The sequence below is a fragment of the Rhodamnia argentea genome, chromosome 9 (genome assembly GCF_020921035.1).
Source record: "Rhodamnia argentea isolate NSW1041297 chromosome 9, ASM2092103v1, whole genome shotgun sequence".
Lineage (NCBI taxonomy): Eukaryota > Viridiplantae > Streptophyta > Magnoliopsida > Myrtales > Myrtaceae > Rhodamnia > Rhodamnia argentea.
The window spans coordinates 13,855,368-13,880,740 of NC_063158.1; the positions used below are offsets into that span (position 1 = coordinate 13,855,368).

Below are 25,373 nucleotides of genomic sequence, written 5' to 3' on the forward strand. Positions count from 1 at the left end.
AGAAACAGAGTTAGCATGCTTTTCTTAGGGTAAATGTCATCTTCTAGTAATTAATTCGGGTGTGCTCCATGTGTTGTTGTGACAGAAAAGGTGCTCCAACATTAACAGGACAACAAGTTAACAGCAATGGCATAATGACTGTAGGGACTATGATAGACTCAATAAGAATGTCATCTGTTCTATTCTATGGGTAGATTGATCTGAGGTCTCAATCGCCTTGCCTTCCAGGGAAAAAATATTCTGCACATAGACTGACCTTTTATTTTTGTATCCATTCAACATCACGGTCGATTATGTTATATGGAGGTTCCTTTTCCAAGAACGGACTTGTCTTTCTGATGTCTTTGTTTGCAACATGCAGTCATTGCAAAGAGGGGACCCTGCATGGATTGGTTACGTCTATGCCTTTTCAATTCTTGTCGGCGTGGTATGATCCTATCTTTGTTTTGTGTCAAGGTTTTGATTTATGTTGGGAGTTAGAGTCCTTTCCTTCTAAGTTTGCACACCGTTAGATTTTTATAGTGCAATAAGTGAAGTAAAGCTCCGTTTGTTTCGGAAAAAATGAATGATTTGGAAAATATTTTCTAGAAAAAGATCACTCGTGTTGCTTGAAACAATAAGTCAATGAAAAATGTATTCATTACGGACAACAATTTATGTCTAAACATTTTCGTGGGCAATAAAAATATTTTCCTTTCGTTAGAATATTCTAAATATATATTTTTTAATTCAAAATTGCAAGAGCGATTTCCTTTCATCATGAGTCAAATTCGCATCGAAAAAACAGAAATATTCGTTCTCTTTTATGAATAACCTTTTTCATAAAATTGTTTGGGATTCCATTAGATGGGGGCTCGTACATGTTCGGCGGTGATCATTTTTAGGAGAATATTTTCTAAATCATTCATTATCGTTATCACCTTTGTAAATATTTCAAAACAAGTTCATTGCAATTATCTCCTATATAATTTGTTACCATATGCCAAAAATCTCCACTTTACTTATAATTGTTGTTGCCTCTGGCTTTTGGTTCTTATTCAATGACGATGTCCTTCCATCAATAAGATATGTGAAAACTGCTGTTTTTAGATATGTTAATGACTTCTGATTGGACTCTGTTCAGTCACTCGGTGTGCTTTGCGAGGCCCAGTACTTTCAGAATTCATTTCGAACGGGATTCAGGCTGAGGTCAACTTTGGTAAAACCTTTTCCAGATTTGTACAAATCCTCAATATCAGATATTTAGTCTAGGTCGCTCTTCGTTTTTTATCATAGTTGAGCTATTTATAGTTGAGCAATTAAATAGCTTATTCACCATTATTGGTAGGTGGCGGCCATATTCCGCAAATCCTTAAGACTCACTCATGAGGGACGCAAGAAGTTCCAATCTGGAAAGATAACAAACATGATAACAACTGATGCTAATGCAATTCAGGTGATATTCTCACCTCAGACATGACTATATCATTGCTACCATAGTTCTCTTATTGCTGCAAAGTCATTTAGTTAAGTGAATGGTGATTTCTTTCTTAGTTCATACACCCAGCTCTTCTGATTTTGCAAAAGTGAAATTTTATGAACTACATCTGACGTGATACCTGATATTGTTCAGCAAATATGCCAACAACTTCACAACTTATGGTCGGCTCCGTTTCGTATTGTCATTGCCATGGTTCTTCTGTACCAGCAATTAGGTGTTGCTTCACTGCTTGGATCTCTCATGCTTGTCCTCATGATCCCATTGCAAGTAAGCATGTGCTCTTTCTTTCCCTCGATAGTTATCCTCCCTATCACATTGTTAACACCTATTTCTTCCATGATCATTGTAACCATCTGTTAATTTATGTGCTGATTTGGAGGTACCTTTCCCTTTAATTTTTTTGAAGGGCATTCTGATCTAGGTACTAAGTAGGGGATGTTTTTTCTCTGAAGCTTCTATGTAGAAACGGTTGTATCAGGAGTAGAATTGTTTGGCTAAAAGAGGTTTCCTGCACCACATTGTCACTCTCAACTCATGGATTAGCATTTACATCATGATGATTAATCTTCCTTCTGTCAATCAATTGTCTTACATTTAATAACTCTTCATGGTGAATTAGACGGTCATAATCAGCAAAATGCGAAAACTGACCAAGGAAGGGCTGCAGTGGACTGACAAGAGAGTCAGCCTCATGAACGAAATTTTGGCAGCAATGGACACTGTGAAGTATGTTGAATAAGCGGGAAGCCCTGGCTATGTTCATTTTACAACGACTGAAATTCATTGAAAAAATTCTTGCAGGTGTTATGCTTGGGAAAAGAGCTTTCAATCTAGAGTTCAAGAAATACGAATTGAGGAGCTTTCATGGTTCCGTAGAGCGCAACTACTAGCTGCGGTATGGACTATTTCAAAATTAGGATAATATTATGCATTCTGATCATGGAATTATCTATAGTATTGACAGTTGGAAAATTCTCGCTTTCCCCAATGTGCATCAAGTGTATGCACACACACATGCACACTGGCACAAGCATGCCCGCACACCGACACACGACAATGAGCACATCCACACACTCGCAAACGCTCGCGTGCAGAGAGAGAGAGAGAGAGAGAGAGAGAGAGAGAGTTTCTGTCTATGGTAAACTTACCAAGCAGACTGACAGCAGTTGAAATACTTCCATAGATACTCATGTGCAAGCTATTTAGATTCTCCATTTCTTTTCAAGCATCGTGAGAATAAGTTTGTCTAAAATCAAGGAAAGGGATTGGTTTACTGTGTCAAATTATCCATCTGGTGTTGGGCTCTGTTCACCTTTTTCGCAAGCTGAGTAGTCATAGACTCGTACTAGCTCTTCTTGAATCAGAATATTTATTACCGAAAGGTGCATGGAAAATAGTCTCCATTGGTTTCTCAAATAGCAGTCGATGAATGAATTTGGACACTTTTTGTCGGAAGGGCGAGAGACCTAATGGACTTGACATTTTCTCCTTCCGTGATGCCTCGTGGTTCTATTTGTCCGACAGTTTAATTTTGGTGGCAGTTCAACAGCTTCGTACTGAACAGCATCCCAGTCATTGTAACCGTTGTGTCATTTGGGACATTCACTTTGCTTGGAGGGGATTTGACACCAGCGAGAGCGTTTACATCACTTTCTCTTTTTGCGGTGCTACGGTTTCCTTTGAACATGCTCCCTAACTTGATGTCTCAGGTTCTCACTTCATCCTAACCTCAGCTCTATATCTCTGTCATTCAAATAGAATAGTCTACTGATCTACCCCATTGCCAACATCAATGTGTGTGGTTATTTTGTGGTTAGTGGATCTAGCATTTTCTTTTTGCTTCTAATTGTGTACCTTGGATATGTTGTTCATGATAGCGTCACTCAGTTTAAGTACTAATTCATCTTGCTTTGACGATGAAGAAAATGATTGACAATATCAAACTGCTAGAAAAATCAAATAGAATATCAAAGGTGAACTGCAGTACATATTTGACCAAAAAAAAAAAAACTGCAGTATATTATCTCACTAATAAATCTGATTCTTTGAGTTGGACAAGACAGCGTGCGAAAAGGGGAGAATCAGTTCTCACATACTACATTAATGTTGATATTAAACTGATTATCTTGTTGTTGAACTAGCATAAACAGTAGAAATTTAATTAGATGACGGTTAGACCTGTAATATCAATTTGATAAGTGAAATGGCATGCTAAAACATATTGTGATGACTAAATCTGTAACAGTTTATCTCTTCATTAACCTCCTTTGACAACATTTGGAAAGTGGTAGTTGGAGTTTCTCTTTTGTGCTTATCACAGCTTTTTGCCTTTGCTTTCTCAAAGATGATGCGTGTTCTCCATCTTAGATCGAGCAATTTTATTTTAACAGTTCTTGCAAACATTTGTTTGTCATTGTTTAGTTTCCAATCTTACTTTTGTATCCCAGGTTGTTACTGCAAATGTTTCCCTGCAACGAATAGAGGAACTACTTTTAACAGAAGAGAGAATTTTAGTTCCTAATCCACCGATTGAGCCCGGACACCCAGTTATTTCAATCAAGGATGGGAACTTTTCATGGGACTCAAAGGTCAAATTAACATCTTCCTCATTTTATCTGGCAAAATTCCTTACCTTTGCCCTTTTCAATGTGAATAAACTGTTGACTATACTATAAATTGTTTAGGCTTTAGGGGTTGTAACACCATCGACAATGCATCAAGTACAATAGTAATCACTATCATGATTTGAAGGACGAGGGCATATTAGAAATTTTTTACTGAATCCCAAAGTTAGTAGATGCCATAATCAAACTTTAAAGCACATGTTCATCGGACAACTTAAGCCCTTACATAAGTGAGTAATGCTCTCACAACTTCTACAAAGGTGACCGATTGTGCGAGGAAACTTGCTCTAACTTCTAAGTGTAATCATTTATGGTGACCGATTCAAGTTAATGTAGATATTCGATGATTCAGCATAACTGAATGGTCATTTATGGCGATTTCCAGTCTTTTTATTGCAATATTTTATTTCAAGTGGAGGCTAAATTATCAGCTAACTTCAGGCAGAAAAACCCATGTTGTCAAACATCAATCTAGACATACCAGTCGGTAGCTTAGTGGCTATTGTTGGTGGTACTGGAGAAGGAAAGACGTCTCTCATATCCGCAATGCTTGGGGAACTCCCTCCTGTCTCTAATGCATGTGTTACTATACGCGGAACCGTTGCTTATGTTCCTCAAGTGTCCTGGATTTTCAATGCTACTGTAAGTTGCACAGTGCTGTTTTTGTTTTTCTGTCGATGTTGAGCGCCTTATCATCTTTTCTTGTGTCCTAATCCCTAGTGTGTGATTTCAGGTGCGTGACAACATATTATTTGGGTCTGAATTCGAACAGGAAAAATATTGGAAGGCAGTCAGCGTTACTGAATTGGAGCACGATCTCGATGTACTTCCAGTTAAGTGGGACTTAGTGCTTTGCAAGATTCTCTTATTCACAAGGATGCGATCCATTAATTATCTGTCTCAATACTTCAGGGTCGCGATCTTACAGAGATTGGTGAAAGAGGGGTGAATATAAGTGGAGGGCAAAAGCAAAGGGTTTCTATGGCCAGGGCTGTTTACTCGAATTCAGACGTTTACATATTTGATGACCCTTTAAGTGCTCTGGATGCTCATGTTGGTCGACAGGTATGAAATTCATGACACAGAATATTAGTCACAAGTTACCCCAGGTGTAACAGTTGATGTTGTAAGGCTCAACATTACATTTATACTTGAAAAGTGTTAAGAGTAATTAAATATTAAATCACGCCTTCATCTAATAACTTAACCTTTTAAAATAGTTGGCAGTGGTCCCACAAAATCTCACATGGTATTAGAGCAGGAGGTCCTGAGTTCAAATCTCACAAAAAGCTTCTATGCTAAGCATGCTCAAATGCTTCAGTTAAACAAGGATAAGAAATTTGATCCTACAGTCCTGCCCTTAAGATAACTTGCTGCAATCAATCATATATGCTAATTTCACACTCTTAGGCGTTTTCTGATTTTGGATATATCTACTATTGCCTTTGTTTCACTTTTTATAACATGGCGTATCTGAACGTTTGGCTCCACTATTCTCAATGTCTCAAGCGACCTTTAGTTTCATTCCTATGGATCTTACATTCAGTAGGATCTCTTTTCTGAATTTTCAGAAATGAGCTTCTACTAACCCGCAGTCACATACAGGTGTTCAATAGCTGTATCAAGGAAGAGTTGCGAGGGAAGACCCGGGTTCTTGTCACAAACCAGCTTCATTTTCTTCCTCAAGTCGATCGAATCATTTTGGTTCATGAAGGAATGGTCAAGGAGGAGGGGACTTTTGAGGAGCTCTCTAAAAGCGGGGTACTGTTCCAGAAACTTATGGAGAATGCAGGGAAAATGGAGGAACAAACAGAAGAGGACGAGGAGGGGGAGAAGACAAATGTAAAGGAGAAAACATCCAAACCAGCAACTAACAGCATTGTTAATGAATTGCCAAAAGATCAAGGCCGTGGGAAGAGAGGTAAAGGAGGGAAGTCTGTACTTGTTAAGCAAGAGGAACGGGAAACGGGCATCGTGAGTTGGAAAGTCCTGATGAGGTACTAAATTGTGTGATATGAAACTCCATCTTCTAACGCTTGTTGCGTAGACAGTTTATTTACATAAAAGGCTTATTTTTGGATAAGAAATCCATGACCTGAAATTTTTCTTGAACTCTACAGTGGAACTATGGTTCAAATAAGCCAGTTAAATGATCTCAAACATGCATGTGATATCTTTGAACAAAGAGTTCAAGTAAGTCTGTGTAACACCTAAGACTATGGAGGCAATACTCATGTAGTGTAAGTATGCGCAATATTTCTTTCTCAGTGTCACTTGACATCACTCAAAACACGGTCTCTGAGTTGCTTTTTCTGTGATGCTTAGGTTTTCTGTGTGATAAATATGTTTCATGTGTATCATTAAATGCTTATAAACACCTAAGGTCCATGCATTTGCCTATTCCTTTTTGTTAACCCCCAAGGATTTATTTTTTTCCGGTAAATTGTTGTTTTCCCTCATTTGTTGTCTGGACTCAATTAATCTGCATGACATAGAATTACATAGCAATAATGATATTTATCCGCGACATTCATATGAACTGATTTTCTTTTTAGGTACAAAGGGGCACTGGGAGGCCTGTGGGTGGTGGCAGTACTCTTTATTTGCTATATTTCAACTGAAGTTCTTCGTATTTCAAGTAGTACATGGTTGAGTTTCTGGACAGATCAAAGCACTTCGGAGAACTACAGACCAGGATTCTACATATTGGTCTATGCACTCCTGTCATTTGGTCAGGTATGCCAAAATTCAGTACATGGATCTCCTCTCCAAGTGTACTGTCTTTAATGTGGTAGCTTGTGCTCCTATACTTTTTTCTGATTATTGATGAAATGGGAAAGCCACATTCTTAATCCTTGAGTTCGGATTACTACTACTTGTTCATAGTGCGGAAACAATAATGTAATTATAGAGACAATCTGAGTTATCAAACCTCGTAATGGACTACTTGCTAGCATTTCTATTTTTCTAGACATCGGCATTTTAGTGTCTTTGGTGGATGTGGGTAAATATGTCAACTGAAGGGTAGGTCTTTCTAGCAACTTCCATGACGACTCCCATGTTTCTGTGAATCAGGTGACCGTGACACTGACTAATGCTTATTGGTTGATTATCTCAAGTCTTCGTGCGGCAAAAAGATTGCATGATTCTATGCTCCAGTCTATGTTAAGGGCTCCAATGCTTTTCTTTCACACCAACCCAATGGGAAGAATAATCAACAGGTTTGCCAAGGATCTAGGTGACATAGACCGCAATGTCGCCCAATTTGTAAACATGTTCATGGGCCAAGTCTGGCAGCTGCTTTCGACTTTTGTGCTTATAGGAATTGTGAGCACAATCTCTCTTTGGGCCATAATGCCACTGTTGATCTTGTTTTATGCAGCCTATCTGTATTACCAGGTGAGCAGATTTGTTCGTTCCATAATGCTTTTTCATACAAAATGACATGTTCTCTGCTACTTACAGCCACAATTGCCAAGCCTTGTCACACTAAGTGGGGAAGGCTATTTTCTTCAGTTACATAAGCTGACAATTTCATGTTGTATTTTCATTTTTTGTGATGCTTGTGACACTACGCACAGCCATTCAGATGTTTCACTGTGGAAATTCTGAAAGACAATTTCCATAATCCTTCTACAGTAGAAAGGAACACTTTTTTTCTTTATATGAAACAGTGATTAAGTAATGAGCACCGATGGCTCAGAATGAAAATTTCTTTTAGCCATCTTTTTGTCATTTTTTTGGCGAGAGGGGGCGTTAATCATCAAGGCTAACAGTAGATCCTTTTAATTGCTTGATAGCATTATACCTCTCGTTCTATCACAAGTTTCGTCCTCTACTAGTAGCTGAGTCCATTAGAAGTTTGGATGCGATCATCTTTCTAATTGTTTGCCTTGTGGTTGTCAACAGACTACATCTCGTGAAGTGAAACGCTTGGATTCAATTACCAGATCTCCAGTTTATGCGCAATTCGGAGAAGCGTTGAATGGCTTGTCCAGTATACGTGCATATAAAGCATATGATAGGTTGGCCACCATTAACGCCGAGGCCATGGACAATAATATCAGATTCACCCTTGTCAATACCAGTTCCAACCGTTGGCTCACCATAAGGTTGGAGACTTTAGGAGGCATAATGATCTGGTTGACAGCGACATTTGCAGTCATGCAGACCGGAAAAGCGGAAAACCGAGCAGCGGTTGCTTCAACTATGGGTCTCCTCCTCAGCTACACTTTGAATATAACGAGCCTTTTAAGCGGTGTTCTGAGACAAGCAAGCAGAGCTGAGAATAGTCTAAATTCTGTAGAGCGTGTGGGTGTGTACATAGAATTGCCTTCTGAGGCTCCAGCTATAATAGAGAGCCACCGGCCCCATCCTGGTTGGCCCTCATCGGGATCAATTAAATTTGAAGATGTGGTCCTTCGTTACAGACCTGAACTTCCTCCCGTGTTGCATGGATTGTCCTTTTCAGTAGCACCCCGCGAGAAACTGGGAATAGTTGGAAGAACCGGTGCCGGAAAATCTAGCATGATAAATGCCTTGTTCCGAATTGTCGAGCTGGAAAAAGGAAGAATCTTGATAGATGGGTGCAACACTTCCAAGATGGGACTCGAAGATCTGCGGAAAGTCCTTAGCATCATACCTCAATCACCAGTTCTTTTCTCGGGTAGGCACTGTGAAATTCTTTTAAGACCTTAGCTTGTTTGTTAAAATAGCTTCATTATTCCCTCCACCGTTCCCCTCAACCTCTGTGATATTCCACAGAAAGGTCTGCTGACATGTTCATGTCCATCTGCTCACTGGTTGATTTTGCTATCTCCTCAAACAAATTCATAGCTGAGAGTTTTCTTTCTCGCTTATTATGTCCAACATTGGAGCTCCAAAACTCTTGATTCTTGAAGAAAACATCGGTTCACAAGAGCTACTTACAGTTCTTGCAACCCAATTCTTTACCCGACTACTCTTGGACGGTAGCTTTCGTTTTGACATGAGCAATCTGCTGACAAGTCCTAATCAGTTCAAATGTCTTAATTCACTGTCCTTCTACTTTGATGCGTTTCTGAGTAACATTTTGGATAAGAATGAGCAATTTTATGTTCGTGTTCTGTCCGACATTTCATGTGAAAAAGGCTACAAAACGAATCACAGCTGTGTACACTGAACCCCATTACTGTGGACTGAGAAGCTTCTACAGTATATACCCCATAACCTTTAGATTCCATTGTTTGTGAAGACTAAATATCATCTCAAATAGTTCCTTTCTGTTCAATTTTGTGTAGGAACTGTGAGATTTAATCTCGACCCTTTCAATGAACATAATGACGCCGACCTGCGGGAGGCTCTGGAGAGAGCGCATTTGAAGGATGCCATCAGGAGGAACTCTTACGGCCTGGATACTGAGGTAAGCTTTCGTAAAGTTACTAGATGTGAAATGTTAATGAAGGGATCATAGCATTTCCTATTGAATTTGGGTTTATTTTGATGAAATTATCGGTAGTTACCTAACAATGTTAAAGGGGATATTTATTTAAGTTTTGAAAATTGTCTTGTCAAGGACAAGGATTATTAGAAGATGTCTAACGCATGAAGTGTTGACATGGTGACAACATCAATGCCCTTCGGCAGAGAAAGAGAAAAATCGAGTTGAATTGATAGAAGGCAGGCGACATGAGTTAGTATTCAGCAAAAAAGTTTGACATGCACATGCAACACATTATCAGCAAAGCACCATCCAGGAAATACAAGCATGTGATTTATATACTTTTAGAAGCACGAATTATATAGTTAAAATTACCATGTAAGTTGAAAGAGATGTGCACTAGATTGGTCAGAAAGAAATAGCAATAATCTTGTTTGTATGGCTATAACTATTTTTGCTTGAATGTTCAGCTTGCACTACGGTTAAGCTCATCTCACTGGAGAAATCTCTGAATTGAGACTAATTTTATGATACCTGCAGAATTTCCATGAAACGCATAATATCCCGCCTTTTGAACTAAATGACAGACCACAAGCAAGAGTAAAAGAGCCTTCAGTCTGGAGAGGAGTTGGTGGTATAGTGAGCAGACATTGGAATTGTTTTACCTGCGAAAAAAACTGAAGCGTCCCTTGTATAACGTTTTCTCAATACATAACATATTATAGTGTCTGAAGTCTTAACTGAAGTTGAGATGTCGACTTATGTCTGTGTTTGGACTTGTCTATATGCAAGTGGCCGATGTAATGCTCTGCATTATTCTATTGGCTTTAAAATGTATCCTGTGGGTTCTTTCTAATTAGTTAAGAAAGACGATCGATATTGATGTTGGCTGTGTCCTGTCAAGGTTTCTGAGGGCGGAGAGAACTTCAGTGTTGGACAGAGGCAACTGCTGTGTCTTGCTCGAGCATTACTAAGAAGATCAAAGATTCTTGTTCTGGATGAAGCAACTGCAGCCGTCGATGTTAGGACCGATGCTCTCATCCAGAAAACCATCCGTGAAGAATTCAACTACTGCACCATGCTCATCATCGCTCACAGACTTAACACTATCATTGACACCGACCAAATTCTTGTGCTTGATGCCGGCCAAGTATGTTCTTACATTGCCGTTCATCATGCACACATCAGTACAAGCAAGAAATGCATATTAATGGTTTGTCATCATGAATATATAAAAGTAAAAACCACTCTTATCTCTGAAGTATGATTGTTATGGAGCTTGACACTCTCGAAAAATAAGAACTGAAATTAACCATCTCATTTGATTCAACATAAAAGGACCGTGACTCACCAATGAAAATATTCACGTATTCGAATGTCGTTGCTTTTGCATTTCTAATTGTTGTATCGATTGCGATGCTTTCAACTTTCACTTCAGGTAGCAGAACACGACAGTCCAGAGAATCTGCTGTCAGATGAAGCGAGCGCATTCTCTAAGATGGTTCAAAGCACGGGTTCTGCCAATGCACAGTATCTACATGGCTTAGTCCTCCAAAGGAAAGAGAGTAGGTTACGGATGGAAGAAAAACGTCCAGACAGCGAGAGACGACGATCCGCCTCTTCCTACTGGGCTGCTGCTGCCAATGTTGCTCTAGCGGTCAGCCTCAATTCCAACAATGCCCTACAGATTTTGAACATCAAGGACGACGACAACAGCAACGACAACATCCTTAGGAGAACAAAAGATGCAGTTATAACCCTTCAGGGCGTCTTGGAAGGGAAGCACAGCGAAGATATAGAAAATGCTTTGTACCATTATCAAGTATCTGCTGATAGCTGGTGGTCTGCTCTCCACAAGATAGTCGAAGGTTAGTGCTTTTATTCTATATTTCAATTAGGCTTTCCGCTCGCTTGAGGCTGAGATCGAGAGTACTTGGACCTTCAAAATATGAGGTTGTTCCTGCTTAGAGAAACAACCAAGATCATATGTTATCTACTTTTGTTCTTATGTATCCTTTCCTACATTTTCACTCGAAAGTTGCATCTAATTGATCTTCCTTCATGCAGGTCTAGGTTTGATGAGCAGACTGGCTGACGGTAGACACGAACGACTAGAGCACGAGTTTGGAGACAACTCGGATTGGGATGCTGTGGAAATGTTATAAAAGAAGTGGAGATGTTAACCCAATTCTTCATTTCTAATCGAAGGATTTTACACACGAAGGCGAAATCAGAGATATTGCGCTCAGTGGAGAACAATCTTGAATCTGTACATGTGTACGTACTTCTATCAATGTATCGTTTATATTTCCCGAAACTGAGCTAAGGTTAAATCTTCCCCCAAGTTTGGTTATGCTCAGTGTTAGCGTACTCTTACACCAGTGAATGTGCAGGAAGCTGTTAAGCAGGCGATAATTCTTCTTCATGTTTGCTTATTAGTTTCAGTACCAGCATGTGAAAATTCAAACTATTCAATTGGCCTCTGAGAATCCAGGATCAGAGCTTGGCTAACCTCACCAAATGGAAGTATTTTATATTAGCATATTGTTCAATTAGTCTATGTATTTTTGTACTTGATTCAAAGTACAACACGTGATGCTTCTCGTAAGTCTTGGGTAACTTCTTTGTAGGCCTTGAATTTCATTACAGTGCATGAATCTCGTGAGTGTGATAGATTATGATACCTCTTGATTCAAAGCATGAAGGCCCTTTCTGTATTATAGTAGATTCAATGTATACTAGTGAATCTTCTCGGAAGTCTTACAAGTACACCTTGAATTTCCGTGCAACGGAGGAATCTCGAAAGTGTGATAGACGACGAATCCTCTTGATTGCGAAGTTACAGAAGCCCTTGCTTATATCAAAATGCGATTTGATGAAGAACAAGAATAAAGCAGGAGTGAAGGGGTCAAAATCTTTAACTTTAGTTTGTGAAATCATTTAGATCTGCGTTTGTGACGTGTGACAATGCTGATTAGAGAATCTGTAGAATATAGCCGAGAGAGAAGAAGCAAGAGGAAGAAGAAGAAGAGAGGAGGAAAAACAGATCGTGAATTTCAATAATGAGTTCTCGGTTTTTCTGTGTCACAAAAACCCTACTCCTATCGTTATATTGACAAGAAATTGTACTTGACCATAATACCCTTATTTATGTTAAAAGAAATAAAACACAGAAACAAACCCTATATCTTAAGTAACGTAACACTTCCCCTCAAGATGGAGCATATAGGTCACCCATGCCCAGCTTGGAACAATCAACAACAAAGGCAGGACGAAACAATGCTTTAGTGAAGATATTAGCAAACTAATCTCTAGAGGCAACATAAGGAGTAGCAATCAACTCCCGCTTCACAGCATCACGAACAAAGTGGCAATCAACTTTTATATGCTTAGTTCACTCATGAAAAACCGGATTTCTAGCAATATAAATAGCTACCTGATTCTCACACATCATATCAATAGGTTGATTAATAGAAAATCCAAGCTCTTGAAGAAGGGATTTCAACCATAACAATTCATCCACGGTATGTGCCATAGCACGATATTCGGCCTCAGCACTAGATCCGGTAATGGTAGTCTGTTTCTTGCTTCTCCAAGTAACCAAATTACTACCAAGAAAGGTGCAATAATCAGTTGTAGACCGCCGATCACATGCTAACCCGGCCCAATCAACATCAGAATAGCCAATTAGAGTGGAAGCACCGTTCGGTTTATAAATCAGTCCCTTACCAGGAGAGTTTTTAAGGTATCGAACAATTCGACAAACAGCATCCCAATGAGCCTTCTTGGGTGACTCCATAAACTTACTCGTTGCATGAACAGCAAAGGAAATATCGGGACGTGTAACAGTAAGATAAATTAGTTTCCCAACTAGACGTCGATATTGATGCTTATCTTCAATATCATCTCCATCATGAACTCTAAACTTCTGATTTGGATCCATATGAGTATCAAGCGGCTTGGAAGCTAGTGTATCGGTCTCACACAAAAGGTCAAGAACATACTTTCGCCGAGACAAATTAATGCCTTTCTTACTTCGTAAGACTTCAATACCCAGAAAATACCTAAGAGCTCCCAAGTCTTTAATTTGAAACTGCTACTGAAGAAAAGACTTAACCTCAGAAATGCCGGTCACATCACTGCCGGAGACAATTATATCATCCACATACACAACAAGAATAACCACTCCTGACTCCTTCTTGCGAACAAAAACGGAATGATCGGAATAACACTAGTGGAACCCACACTTGGAAATCACCGAACTGAATTTTTCAAACCATGCTCTTGGAGACCGTTTCAACCCATAAATAGCTTTATGCAGCCGACATACTTTACTATGATTCTCCCCCCGAGCAACATATCTTGGAGGTTTCTCCATATATACTTCCTCGGACAAATCACCGTAAAGAAAAGCATTCTTCACATCCAATTGATATGATGGCCAATCAAAATTCGCAGCAAGGGAAATAATAACACGAATAGAATTAAGAAGTGTCACAGGGGAAAATGTCTCAAAATAATCCACCCCATAGGTTTGAGTAAAACCTTTAGCAACAAGTCGGGCTTTAAGATGCTCAACCGAGCCATCCGGGTTGTACTTGATAATGTGCACCCACCGACACTTCACGACATCTTTCCCAAGTGGAAGATCAATCAAAGACCACGTTTGGCGAGACATAAGAGCTTCCATTTCCACATCTATAGCTCTCTTCCACTCAAGGCACGATAAGGCCTTAGTGGTAGAACTAGGAATTGTGCGAATATGTAATAATAGGGCAAAATTTTGTAATGGAGAAGGAAGATGTGAGAGAGAAACATAACGCTCGAGAGGGTAAGCAAAAGAGGATTTTGGTGTACAAGAACGAGTACCTTTGCGAAGGGCAATTGGAAGATCGTCCGGACCGGGAGATTGGACGGAGGGCATGGAAGAGCTGGACACTGGTTGTGCCGTAGACCATTTTCACCACCGATACACCTGCAAGGGGGGAGACACAGGAGAATGATTAACCAAGACTAAGGGAATAAGCTGTGGAATAGGAGGATCGGCCATAATGTCGGTTGAAAACTCTTTACCCTCAATAGAATAGTATGGTGTGCCCTCGAAGAAAGTGACATCAGCACCGATATATTGGGTACAAGTAATAGGATCATAACATCGATATCTCTTTTGAGTACGTGAATACCCGAGAAAAACACATTTAGTGGCACAAGGAAATAATTTATCGGCACCGGAACGTAAATTATGGACAAAACAGACACACCCAAAGGCACGTGGGGTAAGGGGAACAACGGCTTGTCGGGGAACACAACACCGACCGGTGACCGATTATTAAGGATAGTAGAAGGCATACAATTTATGAGATAACATGCAGTAAAATAAAACATCACTCCAAAACGATTTTGGGACATTCATACAAATCAAGAGTGAACGAGCAACTTCTAGAAGATAACGGTACTTTCTCTCGGCCACACTATTCTACCGAGGGGTATAAGTACAACTTGTTTGATCTATAATGCCAAAATTAGAACAAAACAAAGAAATTGATTTCTGTGAATATTCTAGAGCATTATCGGTTCGCAAAATTTTAATGGATGTATTAAAGCGATTAGTAACTTCACTATGAAATAACTGAAAAACATATAAAAATTCAGAACGGTCATGAGGCATATAGAGCCATGTTAGGCGAGAATAATCATCCACAAAAGTAACAAAGGACTTAAAACCATTTCTACTAGCAATACGTGAAGGTCCCCAAATGTCCGAATGAACAAGTTCAAGTAAAATAGATGCATGAGAATCACTACGTTTAGGAAAAGAACTGCGATGATGTTTCCCAAGTTCACAAGCCTTACACTCAAGAGTAGAAACCGATTTGCACTCGGGAACTATTTGTTGTAACTTAAATAAAGATGAATGTCCTAAACGGGAATGCCATAACATAGGGGTAGTAGAACTAGCCGCAAGACCATTGGCGTCAGCGAGAGAGACACCATCCGGATAGTAGAGTCCATCACGTTCATGCCCTCCACCAATCGTCTTCTTTGTCCGAAGGTCCTGAAAAGTGCAAGAAGAGGGGTAAAATGTAATAGAACAACCAAGAGCTTTAGTTAATTGACTAATAGATAACAAATTCAGAGGAAGTTGTGAAACATATAAGACAGAGGACAAGGATAAGGAAGGTGTGAGAGAAATAGCCCCCGATCCAACCACTTGAGTAGAGGAACCATTAGCTAAAATTACTTGGGATACGTAACTAGAGTTGTGGTGAGAAGAGAATAGTTCTTGCTTACCTGTCATATGACTAGAAGCTCCTGAATCAATGACCCAGGTGCTAGGAGACAAAGTAGAGAGAAGGACCATGTTACCCGTACGTGCAAGAGTGGCAGTGGTTGAGGAACCGGAAGCCTCTAGTTGCTGAACTCGCTTGATAAGTTGTGTAACAAGATCTTCTCGAGCCGAAGACTCGGATAAACTACACCCAGTTGGTATAGATGGATTCATGTCGCCGGAAGACACATTTCCAACACTCCCTTCGGATGCAACAACATTTGCAATAGCCAATTGTTGAGCTCACTCGGGCTTGCCGTGCTTGGCCCAACAAGTGTCAACCATATGACCAGATTTTCCACAGTATGTACACCGACGGCTGTCTCGATCATAACTCTATCCACTACGTCCACCAACACGGCCGTAACCTCCCCATGAACCACGGCCTCTATTAGAAAATCCACCACGACCACCACTAGTAGCTAAAAGTGCTAAACTATCTCTAGATGATGTAGAAGATGGATAGACAATGCGTTGAATCCGACAAAATGCTTCATTCATAGAAGGAACTTGCTCTCCGGCAAGAAGCTGGCTCTTCACAGGCTGCAAGTCAGTATTTAGCCCGGATAGAAACTTAGCAACTTGAAATTCAGCTCTTTGTGTCTTTAGTCTCTCAAGATCAGTAGTGATAGGTTGATAAAGATTGAGTTCTTCCCACATGCCTTTCAAAGCACTGTAATACTTTCCAAGAGATTTGTCTCCTTGTTTAAAATTGAATATTTTCTCATACAATTCATAGACTCTAGACATATTTTTGTCTTGTAAGTAGCTCTCTCTAAGATCATCCGACACTCCCTTGGTAGTTTTGTGAAACATGACATTAGCAGCAATGGCTGGTTCCATGTTGTTCCATAACCATACCGAAAGTGTATCGTTCTCTCTCATCCAATTACCATAGTCATTAGCATCTGCATTAGGAGGGTTTGTTGTAAGATACATGAGTTTCCCTTTGGCATTAATATAGACCTTGACGGCTTGAGCCCATAATAAGTAATTGGAAGTCCCATTTAATTTAATGGCGGTAATTTGAACATTGACACTAGCTATAGAAGACTTCGCATCACTCATGGTGATAATCTCGATATAAATATATATCACGGACCAAGAAGACTGAAACTTCAGTGCAAGGAACAAAGCAGCCCTTGGTTCAACATAATTAATATCGACGTATGATTAAACGCAATTGGCTCCATCGATTTCACAAAAAAGAAAAGAAAAAGGGTGCTGAAATTGATATACCGGATGCTAAAATCTCAAGCTGCATAATCAATGAACCGATCCTTGATTCCGTTGATCGGTAAGTATTGTAATCCATATCCACAACTAGATTCTGGTAGATCTGATGTCTTCTGGTCTATACATATCGAGATTAGGAGAGAGAACAAGTAGAACTTACAGCTTTAGGTGGATGCACACCGGAGAAGGAAAAGGCTTATTTGGGGGACTCTCAAACCAGCGATAGGATGAAGGAATCACGTGATTAGATCTGCTTTGATTCCATGTGACAATGCTGATTAGAGAATCTGTAGAATATAGCCGAGAGAGAAGAAGCAAGAGGAAGAAGAAGAAGAAGAGAAGAAGAGAGGAGGAAAAACAGATCGTGAATTTCAGTAATGAGTTCTCGGTTTTTCTGTGTTATAAAAACCCTACTCCTATCGTTATATTGACAAGAAATTGTATTTGACCATAATATCCTTATTTATGTTAAAAGAAATAAAACACAGATATAAACCCTATATCTTAAGTAATGTAACATGACGATTTTCGCTTTCTAGAAGACACAAAAAATCAATAAAACAAAAGATGAGAATATGTAACGAAAAACTGGAACGAAACCATATCTTTGGATATTGGAACGTTGGTTATGTGGATGAATTGAAGCAAGAGTATCACCAAGTTAGACCTGGTGATCATCCTTGCAGACCGAGCCGACCCTTGAATTTGATCATTTAAGGTGCTTCCAGGGTTCAAGCTTATGTTTGAGCTTCACTTTGCTTTGGGACAACCTGTCAATAGTCCACCTACATCAACTAGAAATACTGATCCATGAACTTACATAATAAGCTTATGGCAATGGCTATGAACAGGACTAGCAGCGTAACACAAAAGATATGAAGCATCGCTTCCAAGGTGGTCGCGCAGATACGGCATTGCCGGTGGTTGGGCTCGGTACTGACGGGGATCCGGTTGGCGTGAGGTCAGGTCAGTGGAAGTTTCACTGATTGCGACCCATAATTTTCCTCCCTGAGAGCAATGGTTACTTACTGTTAGCAAAGGTGTGGACGAAGTAATACTCGCTGGCGTTGTCAAGGGAAAGGGTGTTGCAGTTGTTGTTGTTGTCACCCCTTTGCCTCGTTCACGTTGAAGTTGAACATTGCAAAAATAATGGAAGATCGTCGGCATTGTATTCTTTCTTAAGGGAAAAGATTGAACCAAATTACCGGACATTACAATCTTTCATTTCTTTATTGCATGTTTCTTTGTCCGAAAAATAAAAATAAAAAAGAAAGATCGAAATTCTTTCTTACGTGTTGAAGGATAACAATATGTCGACGACAATATCTTTCCTGGTAATTCATAGTGTTTTGTTTTTGGGGCCATGGTACTTCATACGATTGAGGTCACTGTACATCAAATTGCAATTGTTATTTGGACTTATGGGTGGAGAAAAATATGCCACACTTGTTAATCACCATCGGTGTAAAAGAATCTGAAGCCTTTATTCATTTGATAGAAAGAGTTCTGAGTTGCTAGTTTCGATACAGGAGCTGTTTAGCTTTAAGATCGCGTAATGATGAAAGTTTGCGGTGTCGTGAGATTCGACGAAAGTCGATTTAGAGTTACCGTTTTGTCGATGAATCTTTTGAACTCTTACGCGCGTTGCTGGAACAGTTTCGAGGTACCTGTGTTTGGCATTGATTTTCGCCCCGTCTCCTACCATCTTCGGCTTGGCAAAGCTTAGGTCTCTTAAAAATTTCGAAGGAGTTTTCTTTTGATAGTAAGCTCGCTTGAATTTGAGTTCGTGGTAGAGAAATATGATGCGTTAAAGTTCGTTGTTCATTGCACGAGGGGCTGTTGTCGCTCAAAATGGAAAGCAAAGTGGCCATTCATGAGGTTTTCTGTCAACCCATAGTGAACGACTTGACCTAAAAAAATAGCGTTGCCTAGTAAAGTCTTAAACGATATTAGTTGGTGTGTTAGTTTGATGTTTGAACAATACTTTCTTTGATAAGATTTTGAAGCTTTCCGCGGTGTAGCTTCCGATTTGGGCTCTTGATTTGCGGAAAGTGGTGCTTAACTCTTCCATGATTTTGAGAACTCGTGTCTTGAAAATGATAAGAATTAACTATGTTATAAATTATGAAAGGCATTGTAGGGTACGATTTTACTAAAAGAAAATTAAGTCTTTAGAACATATTAGTTACATATATTCCGAACGGGCACTTATTATGGTCTTGGTTATGGCATAGTAAAGTATCTTTATAAATAACTTGAATTGATTATTTCTGAATTCCTTACAAAAGGAATTGCAAAAAGCTGCATGTGTTAGTTACTTTATGAACTTTGTTTACGAATTTATCCTACTTGATTAATTGATTTGTGAAAGGTTAAATGTTTTACTTTGTGGGAACGAGTTTTTGTGAAACGGATTTATGAGATTGATTGTGGATTGATTTTATAGGTTATTACCGGACAACGTTAGTAACTTGGTATTTATTGTCGGGTCTTGTGCAATACAATTGGTATTGGTAACAAAGCGAGTTAAATGATCTTTCGAAGTAACCGCTCTTGAAAATAATTACCCGGATACATTCGAAGGGACGGATACTTTCGCAAATGATGTGGTCCTTATTGGTCATTGTAATTCTAGATCAAATTTTGGTTCCTTAAAAAAATAGAAAAAGTCAACTCAGGTAAAATGTTCAACTCTGAAGAGTCGGAGTAAAACCAGAAAATGTTTGGTGGTTGACGTGGCGCGCATTTAGTTCTCATGTCCAATAATATATCGGCATGTGTCCACTGAGTTACAATAAAAAATATTTTTGTTCTTCTCTTCTTCCTCCTTGATTTGGCAGTCTTTCATGGCTTGTCACGAACTCCTCGATGGCGTCTTCCTTGGTAGTCCTTGATTCGCTCCCGTTTCAGCGGCCGCAGCTTGCGCTTGGTCAATGGCGCGACGGTCGGCAGCGGCCTCCGGCCCCTTCTGCTTATGATGCTGAAGCAGTAAGGAATTGGGAATCAAGAGCCAAGACGTTCAACTATCTTTTTTTTTTTTCCTTCTTTAGACTCAACTTTCCGGCATACACGAGACAAAATCAGTTGAGAAGAGGTTGCATCCCAATGATTTGTAAGCTCAACAACTTTATAAAGAAAAATCTTAGGATGCATGAACGCATTTAAGAAAAAGTGATATAAATAGTTCATGAACTTTGGCCAAATATGTAATATCGTTCTTGAACTTTTAATTTATTTAATACAATATGAGAACTTTTGGTGCATATTCATTTTAGTCCTTGAATTATAAGAAAATATTTAATGTTGTCCTTCTATTAATTTAAATTCATGAACAATATTGAACTTTTTTCATATAACCTAGTGATCGGATTGCACATGCATAAAAAGTTTAGGTACAACATTGAATAAATTAAAAGTTCAAGATGATATTGTAAATGGGTCGAAGTTCATGGATCGTTTGCATAAAAATCCCTATCTTTGTTAATTAGTATGATTGTAAGTCCAAGAAGAAACCGAAAACATCAAAAGCGCTTGTAACCTAATCAATCATGCTAGCATTCCCCCATTACGTCCTCCTCTCGTTTCATCTCATGTCGACTATGTTACATCGACACGAGACACGACACGTGACATAATATGGCACGACAAGACACATCGACACGTGAATTCTAAAAAAATAAAGAATTCCGCCATGCCGAGACACGTTGTACATTAAATAAATATTTTTATATATACATAATAAATTATTATTTTCTTGAAGTCATAAATAAATAAAAAAAAATCCTTTGAATGAATTTACATAATAATTCTCTTAAACTTTTTTTAGTTTCATGACCAAGAGCTCTTCCTGTGAGGGAGGGATGACCTACTAAGAGATTTAAATAATAATGCTCTATGAAAGAATTATGTCTGTCTGTGCACTTCCTTGTTTCACATCGGCCATGTAACAGAGAAGTAAGAGAAAGCTTCCTATAAAAAGGAGGCTCAATCACGTGTGGTAAAACATTTGGGTTTGATGGGTCATCAGAAAGGCCTAGTGTGTCCCCTATGTGAAAGCTTGGGTCGATGGGCTAAAGGCTCGTGGGAAATGGGGGCAGATTATGAGTTTTAAGTACAAGATTTGCGGGAATTAATTTTAGATTGCTGTTGAATCGCGTGTCGGAAACATGTCGGTGTCTGACACGCGAAAATTATCTCTGAGAGTGTGTCCGTGTAACATAGCTTGTCGGAGGGTTGCCTACGTCAGCAGTGACGCATGCATACCGCCAAATGTTCTTTGTCCGTCTCGGACCACTTTCCTTATTTCCTTGGAAACAAATCACAAACTTCCAACGTCCCATTTGTCCCTTCTTTCATCCTTTTCCCTCTGTCTTTCTTCCCTTTTTCTTGGTGATGATTCCTCTGCGTTTTGCGGTCCATTTCCCACTCACTCACACTTGTTGGCTCACTCAAAGCCTTGCCTTTTGAAATCAATTGGGAGTTCAAAATTCCTTTTGGGTCATGGCTCAAAGCATTGTTTCGGGGATCGTGGAGACGTCAAAGCTCATGTCGAGTTGAGGAAATTTAACTGGGTTTTCAGTTTGGAACAAAGAGCAATGGACTGTGACTTTACTAGCATTGCAATCTTCAATGGACTGTGACTTCTTGTGATTTTTGCCATAGTGGGTTTTCTTTCTTGACTTCTTTCAATTCCAATTGCCCCTGCAGTATTCATGATGGATGTTTCTGAACATGTGCACTGATTCGGGGGGAAGTTTTTTCAATTGGAAAAGCAGAGAAGTACTTACTTGAAGTAACAACGGATGCCTTACTTGATCATTTAAAAGATGGGTTTCGAGCGGTTGGAGTGGTATTGCCGGACTGCGGCGAACGGGATTTGGGCAAGGAGCGCTTTCGGCACGTACACACCTTGCGCTGTGGATTCCTTTGTCATTTCCATATCTCATTTGGTTCTTCTGGGCCTCTGTTGCTACCGAATTTGGTTGATCAAGAGGGCTTCAAAAGCACAGAAATACTGTTTGAGGTTGAAATGCTACAACTATTTGTTGGGATTGGTTTCTTTTTACTGCACTGCCGAGCCTCTGCTGAGGTTGGTGATGGGCTTTTCGGTTTTCAATCTGGATGGTCAGACTAGCCTCCTTCCACATGAGGTAGGAATTTTGCTGTACTGAGTTCCTAGCTTAAACTCTCCAACGTTCACATGATATTTCTTCTTTTGATGAACACACTTGATTTGCTTTTTTTTTTTGTTTAATGTGTGGTCATGCACCTCGGCAGAGTCCCATATGGTAATGTGTTATTGACAAACTTACATTTGGTAGCTAGTTGCTCAGCCTTGACAAACTAAAAATCAATCTTGGGGAAGTAAGTGAACTCTTACAGTTACCTCTTTCCTTTAAGGAGAGCATTAGACTGAAATTGTAGCTTTCTTTTGGAAGAATCTTGGCAACAGTAAATCCTCGTGGGGCTACAGCTGGCCTCCTCGCTGCAACATTCTGTGTAATGTTGGACTTTGTGTTTGGATAAAGCATTGAACTTAATGTAAAACATCCTTCTTTGCACATGCGAGTTTTTCCAACTTTCATAGGTTCTGCTATCATTTATAGTTAACTGTTAAATTCCACAACTCTGTTTCTGCTGCTGCCATAATGTGCATTTCAATGCCATTTGCGGACTAATGTCTGACCATAGTAGATTGCAATCTGTGTCATACTATGAGTCTTCAGATCACCAGTCTCTGACATTGTCAAATGTTGCTGTTTTACATTGGCTGGCAAACTGAGAGTCTAATAACACCTCCTTTTGTCTTTGGCAGATGGTTTCGTTAACCATAGAGTCTCTTGCTTGGTGCTCCATACTAGTTATGATAGGCCTAGAAATGCACATTTACATCTGGGAGTTCAGGTGGCATGTGCAGTTTGGACTCATTTATGTTATGGTGGGGGAAGCCGTGATGCTCAATCTCATCCTCTTGAAGAGAGACAATTATCAGCATCATAGGTTAGTTTTTATCCTATCAGCAGACATTTAACTGTTCATACTTCAGAGTATATGCATCTGATATTTTCTATGTGTACAATTGAATGCAGGTGGAGATATTAAATGTTGTTATTAGATGCTCAGTCAAAGGAATTAACTTTTCTATTGCTAAAATATCATTGCAGAAAGACATATTTGCAAGATTTTTCCATCCATGTCTTGCAATATGGTTAAATTTCTTCCTTCAACTGGTGCATGCGGCTATACGTATTTTCTGAAAGCATGTCTCTATTGAGTAGCCATAATTAAGGTGACACTGTGATATCACTTTGGGAATGTGAAACTAATTTTGATTGGTCAAGGATGATAGCCACTTATAGGTTTAGTTGCCTTACTCAGTCAACTCTAGAATTGGAAATCTTCCTCGAGGACTTAATAACCTTTTGGAACCAGGTTATTCTGTTACAATGCATCATAATGTTTTAGAGTTTAAGATCCATATTCAGATGTTCCAGGGAGGACCTAATTTCCATCTTCTTTATCCTGCAGGTCTGTGCTTTATCTGTATATCAGCAAGGTTTTTTGCCAGGTTACTTCTCTTTCAATAAACTGTTACTCCTGAATCATCTGTTTATAGATTTCCTGGACTTTTGAACAAAAAGCTCCTCCTGGGATTCATCTATTAATAGATTTGATAAACATTTGACAATTATTGTAATTTCTTTCTGTCCTGGTTACCTTGATCTTAAAGAATCCTGACAAAATCTTCTTCTTTTTTGTGCTTCATTTGGTGTAGGTTCTGTTTGGGATTCTTATTTTGGTCTATGTTCCGAATCTGGTTCCTTATCAAGGGTATACAATAATCCACGCCGAGCCTCTTGATAGTGTTGAATACGAGGCTCTTCCAGGAGAGGAGCAAGTTTGTCCTGAAAGGCATGTCAATATATTTTCCAGTGAGTAATACCAGAACTTCATTTTTTTCTGTCCGACAGTGCTCCTTGTTTTCCATAAGACCAGACCAGTTCAGCTAGTCCTTATGCATTGACATATGGAGCAGTGCTTGTCATTCTCCAATAAGCACAGATAATGAGCCAATAATTTGACATTTGTTGATTGTGTCTGCTTGATGAGTCCAATTTGCTTGTATTGCTTGCTTTCTGATGGTGGCATTTGTTGGTTCCCTGTTTGTGTATACCTCTTCCTCCCTGAAGCAAAATGTAATTGCTTTGCTTGAAAAGTGAACTGAGACCTTTCTTTGGGGGTCTAGTGAAATTTCTTTAGTGTTTTTTCTATTAGTCAGCTGCTTATTCTTTTGTCATTAATGATACTAGCTCATTCTCTCTCTCTCTCTCTCTCTCTCTCTCTCTCTCTCTCTTAAAGGGATATACTTTTTGTGGATGACTCCACTTATGCTGCGAGGCTACAAGAGACCAATTACCGAGAAGGATGTTTGGAAGTTAGACTCTTGGGATCAGACTGAGACGCTGTATAAAAGGTTCGCGTCAGTCACTTTTCTTTAGCTGTATTCCTAACTTCCTGTGTATTCAGATGCGATTCTAAAGCATCACAATCTTATCTTATTTTGCAGGTTCCAGAAATGCTGGGCCAAAGAGTCTCAAAGGCCCAAACCGTGGCTCTTAAGAGCATTGAACAGCAGCCTTGGGGGAAGGTTTCATTCTTCAAAACAATTTTGATTGGGCAGTGCACTGGCATCTGTCCGGCATTATTCTGTAAGCTTCCTCATTGTTCAAATGTTCCCTATCTCATTTTACTTGTTTCCTTTGCTTTTTCAGGTTTTGGTTGGGAGGCTTCTTTAAGGTATCATACGTGCCCTTGATGACCTAATTGAACTAATTGAAAACCCTGCTCATCCTAAAATGTTCAGATTCCTTAGTTGTGGTGAATAGTTGCTCAATCACATGTTGTGACTCCTTTCCTAATAAGATGATCATATACTATACATGCCCATTACACCATTAGTTTGGTTGAGCAGAACATTTGAAACTGATGAACCTGAAAGAAAAAAATTCGTTTTCTAGAAAACTGGAGCTCTAAGGATTCCTCTTGGGATTGAGCTTGAATGATCACTATAGTAACGATACTTAAAGAGCATTTTGTTCACTTCAATATGCAATGCTCATTGGAAGCTTGGTAACTCTTTCTTACACTATAACTACAGATTGGGACAGATCTTTCCCGGTTTGCAGGGCCCACATTGCTGAACCACCTCCTTCAAGTAAGTTGCTCCAAGGCCCTCCCTCTCTCTCTCTCTCTCTCTCTCTCTCAGAGATCCATTTTCAAATTAAT

General features: G+C 39.4%; 1 protein-coding gene and 1 long non-coding RNA gene across 9 annotated transcripts in view; one reads left to right on the forward strand and one right to left on the reverse strand.

Moving 5' to 3' along the window:
• The window catches only part of LOC115726799 (ABC transporter C family member 12-like), an 83,878-nt gene that overhangs the window by 4,037 nt on the left and 54,468 nt on the right, over positions 1 to 25,373 (forward strand). For 2 of the 8 annotated variants that reach the window (XR_007199676.1, XM_030656850.2), the window contains exons 9-25: positions 362 to 427; positions 1,124 to 1,198; positions 1,328 to 1,435; positions 1,613 to 1,747; positions 2,100 to 2,206; positions 2,282 to 2,375; positions 3,022 to 3,189; positions 3,928 to 4,068; positions 4,546 to 4,746; positions 4,838 to 4,936; positions 5,017 to 5,169; positions 5,710 to 6,101; positions 6,660 to 6,840; positions 7,180 to 7,503; positions 8,014 to 8,770; positions 9,384 to 9,505; positions 10,428 to 10,673. Coding sequence is in view for 6 of the 8 variants with exons in the window: in XM_030656850.2 (XP_030512710.2) it covers positions 362 to 427; positions 1,124 to 1,198; positions 1,328 to 1,435; positions 1,613 to 1,747; positions 2,100 to 2,206; positions 2,282 to 2,375; positions 3,022 to 3,189; positions 3,928 to 4,068; positions 4,546 to 4,746; positions 4,838 to 4,936; positions 5,017 to 5,169; positions 5,710 to 6,101; positions 6,660 to 6,840; positions 7,180 to 7,503; positions 8,014 to 8,770; positions 9,384 to 9,505; positions 10,428 to 10,673 (3,369 nt within the window). In the remaining 2 variants the exon portion in view is untranslated. Of the gene's footprint in view, positions 1 to 361; positions 428 to 1,123; positions 1,199 to 1,327; positions 1,436 to 1,612; positions 1,748 to 2,099; positions 2,207 to 2,281; positions 2,376 to 3,021; positions 3,190 to 3,927; positions 4,069 to 4,545; positions 4,747 to 4,837; positions 4,937 to 5,016; positions 5,170 to 5,709; positions 6,102 to 6,659; positions 6,841 to 7,179; positions 7,504 to 8,013; positions 8,771 to 9,383; positions 9,506 to 10,427; positions 10,674 to 10,961; positions 11,392 to 11,590; positions 11,947 to 21,855; positions 22,238 to 22,902; positions 23,088 to 23,615; positions 23,656 to 23,862; positions 24,020 to 24,446; positions 24,568 to 24,654; positions 24,736 to 24,859; positions 24,885 to 25,245; positions 25,303 to 25,373 lie in introns of those variants that run through there. The other 6 variants (XR_007199677.1, XM_030656852.2, XM_048285081.1 and 3 more) reach the window with 4 other exon arrangements.
• Positions 4,265 to 14,198, reverse strand: LOC115726804. Its single transcript, XR_004013605.2, has 3 exons — positions 14,069 to 14,198; positions 6,223 to 6,229; positions 4,265 to 4,523 (listed from the first exon to the last, which is right to left on the reverse strand). It is a non-coding gene; the product is annotated as an uncharacterized LOC115726804 (long non-coding RNA).